We start from the raw sequence: 10449 nt of genomic DNA, 5'->3' as shown, positions 1-10449 counted from the left end.
AAAAAAAAAAAAATTACCAAAAATGGAATTAAATAAATAAATAATTCTTTTAAAAAATAAGTAAGACAGTAAGCTAAGCCTTGCCCAAGTCCTACTTACAAAGGGGAGAAACTACGCAGAAACTATTGAGTAGATCCTTTCAGATCAGGAAGGGCCAATAACAAGTGGTTACATGCACAACTGATGAGAGGAACATCAAAGCATCATCCCTTTCTAGTCCTCAAGCTTTGAAAACTTAGCACTCAGGGCCAGCACGTGGCATGGTGGTTAAGGCTCAGGACTCCCACATGGTCAATCGTGGTTCAAGTTCCAGATTGGGCAGCTTTCTCTCTCTCTCTCTCTCTCTCTCTCTATTGCTCTCTCTCTCTCTCTCTCTCCCCATGGTAAGCACACATGACCCATAGCAAATCTTTTAAAATAATGATAATAAATAGAATTAATGTTAAAAAATAAAACCTTAGCTTTTTTTTTTTAGATATTTTTGCTATAGGGTGTGTGCACTTGCCAGACAGAGAGACAGAAAGCAAGAAATCACCCCCCAGAGAGATGGCCACACTGCAATCCCCTTTCCTCTATGCTCCTCTCGGGATCTTGGGCATGCACGCATATGTGCCTGGCTTGAGTTTAAGCCGCCAGGTCTGGGACTCGAGTCATGGTTGACTACATGGGAGTCCAGCGATGTAACCATTATGCCATTTGCTGGTCCCAACCTTAGCATTCTAAATTCAGCCAGGCTCAGGGCAGCCTCCATGCCAGAGAGGCTGCTGTAGGTGGAGTGGCCCTGCCCGCACCTATTCCTACCACTCAGGTAATCCTGCACCATCCATAGCACCCTGTCCTGATTCCACCACCCGGGGAGCTTGCCTCTCCAGCATCTGACAGGGCAGCTGATGCTCTGTCCACAGGGTACTGGCCTGACATTTTCCTCTTGGAAGGAGCTATTTTAGGAAGTAAAAAGTCAATGGGCTTTTTGAAACATTCATGTTTTCCCTGGAGCTGAGCTCCGCATCCTCAGACAGAGGTGTCCTGTGCTGTTGGGCTGTCTCAACACCTGCAGGGCCCATCACTGGTCACTAAGCTCTTTGGCACAATCTAATTTCAAGACAGAGAAATAATATGGAGGCTTTTCTGAAAACCATAAAGCATTAAAGCAGTTACTCAAGCTCCCTGCATAAGAGAAAACCAAAAAGACAAAAAAAAAATAATAATAATAAAAGTAAAATAAAGATTTCTAAAGCCTCTGCCTGCTTAAGCAAAGGAGAACACAAAATGCAGGCAGATGGAGGGCTGGCAGCCAGCGTGCCACTGCGAAACAGAACCATGCAAGAGGCCTGTTTATCTCTGTATTCTAAATAGTGAAGGTTGATGTGTTGGACCCTGCCAGGCAGCATCCTTGGATGGGTCAAGCAGTGGCCCTCCAAAACACATGTCCACCTGGAGCCTCAGAACGTGACCTTATCTGGAATAAGCATCTTTGCAGATGTAATTAAAGTTAAGGGTCTGGGGCCAGCAGGTGGTGTGATGGTTAAGGCACTGGATGCCCACATGGTTGACCATGGTTCAAGTCTGGACCCAGTGGCTTGCTCTCTCTTTTCCCACTTTCTCTTTTTCTCTGTCTCTCTCTGGTGAGCATACATGCCCTATAGCAAAAAATTTAAAAATAATAATATAATTAAATAATTCTTAAAAAAATAATAAATAAAATAAAGTAAGGATTTTTATTTTTTATTTTTTTAGAGAGGTTTTTGCCATCGGGCACGTGCACTCACCAGACAGACAGAGACAGACAGAGAGACAAAGCGAGAAATCACCCCCCCAGGGGGGATGGCCATACCGCAATCCCTTCTCCTCCATTCTCCTCTCGGGATCTTGGGCACACGCACACGCGCCTGGCATGAGTTTAAACCACCAGGTCTGGGACTTGAACCGTGGTCGACTACGTGGGAGTCCAGCGACACAGCCATTATGCTAATTGCTGGTCCCAGAGTAAGGATCTTAAGATGGGCTCACCCCAGGTTGAGAGGGCCCTTACAGTCAACAGCGGGTGTTCTGCTAAGAGATAGTAAGGAAAAGGCAGGGACAGATATATGGGGAGAAGACTTAAGTGAAGGCAGCAGAGATTGGTGTGGGGCAGCTTCCAGCGGAAGAATGTCAGGAGATACCGGGAGCTGGAAGAGGCAAGGATTCATCCCTAGGTCCTCTGGAGGGAGCATGGCCCTGCCAAATTTCTGTCATTTTAAGCCCCCAGGTTTGGGGTGATTTGTTGCAGCAGCTCTATGTATCCCTGCTGTTAGAACACTGAGGGTCCCTGGGCCCACCCCGTAGTGCCACATGTAGGCGTTACACAGAGGAAGCCAATCCCATATGGCTGCCCAGTCACGCCAGGCACGCAGACGCAATCAGCCCATCCTGACTGCAGGGCGAATTGAAGGAAAAAGGATTGCAGCATGACCAGGCCTGATTGAGGGTGCCTGCTCTCTCACTCTCTGTTTCTCACGTACATGCACCCACTAGCATCAAAAAAGGAAAACTAAGGACCTATAAGCAAGGGAAACGAGACAAACTTTAAGGTTAAAAGGAGGTGAAGAGGATTAACCCACTTTTATCCTCGCTCAGAGTCTTGTTCTAAGAGGTCTAGCCCACCCACATTTCCAAAACCCAGGAGAAACCACTGTTTTGAAATGTCTAGTCTCACCACTTGTTCCAGGACCACAAGTAATTCATCATCAAACAGGACCGCCTGCAGGACATTGCTCAAAGCTGTCTGCTGCTGCGGCAGCAGCTCCACAAAGGGATGAAAATTCCTCTCCAAGAGCGGAGTCGCTGTGAAAACAGAGCAGACCCAGTCTCATGACTGCTGTGCGTCTCACAACACGGACGGTCTCCCGCTTTAATACTCATTGTCATCAGTTCTTTCATAGATACTGCCGGCTGCCAAGTCAGTCATGGAACTTGGAAATAAAGGACGTCGGGTTTAACACCTGCATGCCTTCCAATAATCAGTCACACACTATGGGAGCTGGGGGAGGAGGGGAGGGAGAAAAGAGAGAAGCCCAGTTTTGCAATTCGGCTTCACTCTTTGATGACTCACTAAACATTAATTAAGTTTCATCAATTATTCTCAGGCAAAGGCATTTAGATTCCTCTGTAGCTGATTTCTGTAGGAAAAAAATTATCAAAGCTGAATTACTAAACATAAGTCAGAAATGTTATGATGCTTTAGAGCCATACAAATTCCAAAATACATTTTTCATGTCCTGTCTTGTAATGCACTGCACATTTTGTATCTTTTAATATTTAATGCACATTTCTCAAAGGGGCTAGCACCCTGTTTTCGTGGCAAACACAGCTACTGCAGGTCTTCCAAACTTTCATTCTTCAAGCTGAGCACTGAGGTCCACCAGGCTGTTTTACTCATGTCCTCTGCAGGGTGCTTAGCAGCTTCTCCTCTTACAACCATGTTGTTTTCTTTTTCTTTTTTCTTTTTTTAAAGATGTTTAAAAGCTTCTAGTAAAGGGACCAGCAGTTAGCGTAATGGCTATGTCGCTGGACTCCCATGTAGTTGACTGCGGTTCAAGTCCCGGACCTGGTGGCTTAAACTCACACCGGGTGCGTGTGCGTGTGTGCCCAAGATCCTGAGAGAAGAATGGAGGAGAAGGGATTGCGGCATGGCCGCCCCCCCTGGGGAGGGATTTCTCACTTTCTGTCTCTCTGTCTCTGTCTGTCTGGCGAGTGCACGTGCCCTATAACAAAAACCTCTCAAAAAAAGAAAAGCTTCTAGTAAATCAAGCCCAGTTGAGGGTTTTTTTTGTTTGTTTGTTTTTGTTGTTGTTTTTGGGGTGTTTTTGTTTTTGTTTTTTGTAGAGAGGTTTTTGCTAGAGGGCACATGCATTCACCAGAAAGAGAGAGACAGAAAGCAAGAAATCACCCCCCAGGCAGGGTGTTATGGCCATGCCGCAATCCCTTCTCCTCCATTCTCCTCTCGGGATCTTGGGCAAACACGTGCATATATCCCGCGTGAGTTTAAGCCACCGGGTCCGAGACTTGATCCACAGCCGACTAGATGCGAGTCCGGCGACATAACCATTATGCCAACTGCTGGTCCCCTCCTAATTGAGGCGTTTTAAAGAGATTTGCTACAGCAGTGCTTCTGTATGAAGGGAGGCATGCTAATTTAGAAACACAGCATTTCTGGTGGTGGTGAAGTCCAGCAAACAATTGGAGAAAGCCCCATGGAGAGGAACATAGATCAGAAACCAGCCCACTCAAACCCTCTCCAAACACAGCTGGGTCTCTGTTAGCCAGGCCTGAAGGAGAGCTGTCCTGGTTGGTTTAGGATCTGGGACACCAAGACCAGGCCAGCCCTGCCCTTCTCCAGCTCCCCATGGCACCTCAGCTGACCAGAATGACCAACCCGGAGGGCAGGCCTATAGGGAAGAGTATAAAGAGAGAGTTTCAGGAGGCAGGCCTGTAGCCTAGTAGTTAAGGGAACTTGATCCCACATGGCCAACCATAGTTCAAATTCCAGCCCCAGTGGCTTAAAAAATATGCTGGGCACGTGTGCATGTGTGTCCAAAATACTGAAACAGGAATAAATGGAGAACGGATCATAGCATGATCACTCCCCATTAGGAAAGGTTTTCTGTCTCTGTCTCTCTCTTTCTCTCTGTCTAGGGCTAGTTTGTGTCTTCAGACAATTAAAACCATTAATTAATTAATTAATTAATTCAATAAAAAGGAAAGAAAGCTTCAGCACTCAGCTGCCTCTTCACTTCCCTGGGGTGCAGTTCAAGGCTGCAGGGTTCTAAGTCACAATGGCATTCTTTGAGTGGCAGCCAAAAATCTCATCCAATCATCTATCTCAAAGAAGCAGAGATGGGAAAAGTCTTAAGATTGGCCTTTATTGCCATTTCTCCCAACACTGACATTTTTTGCTACAGAAACAAAGCCAATTTCTGGTTCTGACTCATGAAAACCCTACTTAGAAGCCTCTCTTCTTACTGTCCGAGCCAGAGCATATTTTGCTATTCCTGCTCTTCTTACTAAGTTCTTATTTACTGTTCCTCCTTTTCTTGGCCCAACTCCTCCTCCTGCTAAATGCTGCACTCCTGCACCCCACTAAAAAGAAACCGACTTTTAAAACACAGCCTGCTGTGAGGAGCAAAAGGAACTGCTGCGGGCACATCACGGGTCCTGCCCCTCTTCCTCTTTGGCGCCGTGTAGCTCACGCCATGTGGATAAAGAGCCTCCAAGAGAGCATTTTGCAATGCTGACAAAGAGTTGCTTGTCTTGGCAATGAAGCCTGAGATATAATGAAACAGATGCAAAACTTGGGTTCTCTATCCGCTGCTGACTAGCTATTCTTAGTAGTCCTGCAGGCTTCTGTGGTTCCAATGAAAGGAAAATGCCAGGCTTTTGCTCCTCCGTCTTGTATCCCTGCCCCCCCCCATCCTTTCCTCAAAACTCGAGACCTGGGGTCCCCTAAGATCCAATCTAGGTGAATTCTGCTGAGGGGACTAGGACTTTCTTCAAATATCTTCCATGATTCCCTAAGGAGTCACCGATTCTGAAGGCCAAGTCTGTTCTTAGGACACAGGGCTCAATTAGCCACCAACTCACCCCACCCACCCTGCTGGCAATACCTTGTTTTAAAACACTTAACGGTCCATGCTGGGAAGACAGCCCATGCCCAGTATCTGGCATGTCTAGGAAGGCAAACTCTCGAAAGGCCATGGGGTCCAAGTAGACAGAGTTCATTCTCTTCTCGTGCTCGAAGCCACCGTGTTTCCCTTGCAGGAGGCAGAATTCTGTAGAGCAGGAGCAAATGACAAGCTCGACGCAGGTCAGCCTGGCCTTGGCACATCCTACACCCCATCTTCCCTAACTCAGGGTAGGGCCGAAGACACAGTGGCCTCTTCCCATAAAGCCTGCTTCCTATACCCGTGATGTGATTTGATGAAGAATGGAAAGTAGTGAAGAACTAGGATAGTAATGGAACAAGCTCAGGAAGCTCAGCAAGGAAGTCCTGCTTGCTCCTATTTGTGTTCCTGTGTCTCTGGAGACAAGGATACTCCTTTCCTCTGGATGTGGAGAGGACACCTCTCGTGTGAGGGTCGGTAACCTGCTTCGGGAGGAGCTTAGAAAATCTTTCCCAGCTTTATGGCCTGCTCCAAGGAAAATGGGTATGGGCAGGGACCAGCAGGTGGCACAGTGGTTAAGGTGCTGGACACTCCCACATGGCCGACCAGGGTTCAAGTCCTGAATCTGGTGGTTTGCTTTCTCACTTCCTCTCTCTCTCATTCTCCTCTGTCTCTCTCTGCTCAAACTAAAAAATAAATGAATGGATAAATAAAGTAAAATAAATAATTAAAAAAAAAAAGAAAATGGGTATGGGGGATGTCAGGTGACCTCACTGTTTGTGTTTCTTCAAATTCCTTCAGTATAGCATATTTTAGGGTTGCATGCCCCAAACCCCATATTGTGGCAAAAGAGAACAAGAAAAGACTTGGAAGAAGCAGGGCCTAGGTTTAGTAGGAGTCAGCCAGGCAAAGAGGCAGAGGCACACTCTAGACAGGAGTAGCAGGCACCGGCACCCAGAGCTGCATTCCCGGATGGGGAGTTCACTGGATACTGGGTCAGGTGGCACTGGTGATGAGATGGAGGCCCGGACACACATGCTGGGCTGGCCCACGATGTGCATGAGGCGCAGCCTTTATCCTGGGGCAAAGGGAGCCAGGGTAGCATGTGTTTGAGCCGAGAAGTGAAATGATGGGATTTTCATGTTGAAATAAGCATGTTAGCTACCTTGCTGGGACAGACAGGAAAGGGGTAGACCAGCAAAGGATCCAGTTAAAAGCAGTGGGAAGCCAGGAGGAGATGGTGGCCGGGCCAGTGAGCCTGGAGAGCTGTGCACAGATTAGGGGGAGGTGGGAAACAGGGTCCCGGCCCAGGGCATCCAGTCAGAGCTCATACAAAAGGGCACTGGCAAATGCCACATTGTAAAAAACGGCAAGCTAAAGTTCAAGGTGATAAAAGGATACTTCTGACTGGTCACAAGTGCTGCCAGGCAGGGAAGCTATTGGTGAAAGAAGCTGCTATGGCTGGGACTACCCTGGCAGGGACCAGAGGAAATCAGCCCCCTCTCAATGTCTCAAAGGATGGCCAGGATCCTCCTCAGAGAGGGAGGAGAAAGCAGGCAGCCTCAAGGGCCCTTCCGGCCCCTGCAGCTTTGTGTTCAAAAAGCTGAATCAGAACATTCTGTGGCAAGAGCAACAGAAAACACAGATGGGAGGGAAAAAAGAGAAAAAGAAAAGCAGAGCTGGTTTAAAACAGGGCAGTGAGTCACCCAGAACGACAGCCTGGCCACCGAGCTGCACAGGCATAGCACTCACAGCGGGGAGGGTGTGGGGCTGCTTCCCTGGCCAGGGTAGGGGAAGAGCCAAAAGAATGGCTGCGATATCCCTGGGGTGCCTCTTTCCAACAGCACAAAGAGGATTTATTTTCAAAGACAGCGGAAACCAGCAAAGAGAAAAAGCTTGAAATTGAAATGCAAACAGGAGAGCCATGCCAGAGAAGGCTATGTCTTTCAAAGTCTAATCGGAGAAAAATGAGGTCCCTGTAGAGGCCACAGGCCACCCCCATGGAGCTTCATGCAGGGCAAGGTGTGACCACCTCCTAGCACAGACAGGAAGGAGTCTGCGCAGCCAGAGTGTCCCCAGCCACCAGAGCACTCACTGGCATCCTCAATACAGCCCAAGATTTCAGAAGTGACATTCTCCCTACAAAGTGACACACATTAGTCACAATAAAACAGGGCAGTGAGTCACCCAGAACGACAGCCTGGCCACCGAGCTGCACAGGCATAGCACTCACAGCGGGGAGGGTGTGGGGCTGCTTCCCTGGCCAGGGTAGGGGAAGAGCCAAAAGAATGGCTGCGATATCCCTGGGGTGCCTCTTTCCAACAGCACAAAGAGGATTTATTTTCAAAGACAGCGGAAACCAGCAAAGAGAAAAAGCTTGAAATTGAAATGCAAACAGGAGAGCCATGCCAGAGAAGGCTATGTCTTTCAAAGTCTAATCGGAGAAAAATGAGGTCCCTGTAGAGGCCACAGGCCACCCCCATGGAGCTTCATGCAGGGCAAGGTGTGACCACCTCCTAGCACAGACAGGAAGGAGTCTGCGCAGCCAGTGTCCCCAGCCACCAGAGCACTCACTGGCATCCTCAATACAGCCCAAGATTTCAGAAGTGACATTCTCCCTACAAAGTGACACACATTAGTCACAATAACCTAAATAAAGAGATAACGTGTCTTTTGATGAATGAGTGAACAAATAAAATGTGGCATATATACACATTGGATACTACTCAGCCATATAAAACAAAGAGGGAAATCCTGCCTTTTGCATCAACATAACTGATACTGAGCAGACATGAACTACTCTCACATGCTCTATGATCTCACTGATACGTGGACTCTAAATAAAACTCAGAGATTCTGACGGTGGTTGCCAATGGCTCTGGGGGGGGGGAATGAGAGAGATTTTGGTCAAAAGATAAAACTTTCAGTTCTAAGATGAGTAAGTCCTTTGGACTTTACATACAGCATGGCAACCATAGCTATTAATACCACATTGTTCACTTGAGATTTGCTAAGAGAGTAGGTCCTCAACACAAAGACACAAATCTCTGAAAAATAAGATGACTCTTTCTCATATATATATCCACCATGTCATTATCATAAAGATTAGCAATTTATTATGTGACATATACTCGTTGATGACCCCAAGAAGCAGTCAGATAAATTTCCTGGGCTCAACACCTCTCCTCATCAGAAGCGTGACCTAGGGTCTGTGAGCGTATAAGACAGACAGACACTAGCTACACTAAAGCTCTTATCTTCTCCAAATAATGCCGATCACCTGGATGTTCGAGCTCTGAAAGCTCTCGTGATCAGCAGAGAACGGTCGAGTGCAGCCTTTTGAGCCTCGTATTGAGGAGGCAAGGTGATAAGCGCTAAGGTGGAGTAGTTTATACATGGCATTTCAAATGCTTCATCTAATCTAATCCTCATCATAGCCCTGTGAGGGGGTGTCTCTCCCCTTCCAGAGACAGGGGAGCCAAGATTCAGTAAGAGTCAACGAACTGCCTGAGACCTCACTTGGCCTTGTGGTGCCAGGATTGGTGCCCAATCTGTCTGACTGCAGAGCCCATGTTCCTGACACCGCTGAGCCAGCAGAGCCTTGGCCTACACAGATGTGTAGGGGGTGGGGGGCACGTCCCCTGGACATCCCTGCCCAAACTTCCCCAGTGCCACCCATATTCCCAGGTTCTAGGTCTTAGGATATCCCAGACTTTTCTGACATCTCTTGACTCTTTCCTCACAACCCCCAAAGGAGTAGGGGATCTTACTGTGCACCTTGAGAAAAAATGGGGGTCTCTGGGGCCAGCAGGTGACATGGTGGTTAAGGCACTGGATTCTCCCATGGCCAACCACAGTTCAGTGTCCCAGACCTAGCAGTTTATGTTCTCACTTTCTCTCTCTCTCTCTCTCTCTCTTGCTCTCTGGTCAAATTTAAAAATAATAATACTAAATAAATAAATAATTTTTTTTTTAAATGGGGTCCCTCAGAGTCCCCGGGAGTTGAGACTCACCAAATTGGCCGTCCAGTTTCACATATAACTCAATGACTCCGTAGGCGATGGTGGTGGCAGCTGGGATCTCCAGCACCACATTGGTGTCCTTGATGACGTTCCCATCCTCCATCGCTGACACCTGTGGTTAAGAGCACATACTCCCACTTGTGCACCCAGACTCGCCCTGACTTCTCTTTACCTCCCCACCATGCCTGGCCTCTGCCTTGTACATAAAAGAAGTGATAAAATGACAGAATCCATTAGAAAAGGGAGTCAGCCAGCAAGGGTTAGGATTTAGTCCTGTTGGCATCATGACGTGTCACACCTGTTCTCAAACAACAGGCCAATTTGGTGACACAAAAGTAAGACTCCAGAGCATGGGGTACAGTGAAGTTAAGTTTCCAGTACTGAATGAAGATGATAAAGGAGAGCTGGCTTGGTGGTGCAGTCAGTAGTGAGTGTATTAATCCGCAACGCCAGAAGGCGCTGGCTGACCATGAGTTCAGCGTCTAAGTTCATCTGAAACAGGCTGGTGCATGCACTTAAAATCTCAACCCGCTGCAGAACTAGAAGGAAGGAATCCATGGTATGATAAGACCCTGTCAAGGGTGCCTCTCTCTCTCGCTCTTATTTTTAACTTGTCAGAGGGCACTGCCAAAGAAAGACCAAGAGGGAGAAAGCACCCTCCAGTGGGACACAGTCACACTTCAAGCCTTCCCTTTTATCTCTTTATCCTCAGGATTTGGGGCATGTATGTGTGTGTGCGCACACACACACACACACACACACACACAGCATGTTTTTCAAGCCATCAG

At 47.6% G+C, this 10449-nt stretch overlaps 1 protein-coding gene across 1 annotated transcript in view; it reads right to left on the bottom strand.

Annotated features, from left to right (window-relative positions):
• The window catches only part of GSDME (gasdermin E), a 71249-nt gene that overhangs the window by 13251 nt on the left and 47549 nt on the right, over nucleotides 1-10449 (bottom strand). The window contains 2 exon segments of the mRNA XM_014593226.2: nucleotides 2696-2823; nucleotides 5643-5807. Coding sequence (XP_014448712.2) covers nucleotides 2696-2823; nucleotides 5643-5807 — 293 coding nt within the window.

This window comes from Tupaia chinensis, unplaced genomic scaffold (assembly GCF_000334495.1).
Source record: "Tupaia chinensis unplaced genomic scaffold, TupChi_1.0 Scaffold139943_1, whole genome shotgun sequence".
Classification (NCBI taxonomy): domain Eukaryota; kingdom Metazoa; phylum Chordata; class Mammalia; order Scandentia; family Tupaiidae; genus Tupaia; species Tupaia belangeri.
The sequence above is the reverse complement of the archived record's forward strand: the minus strand, read 5'-3'. Positions and strand labels throughout refer to the sequence as shown.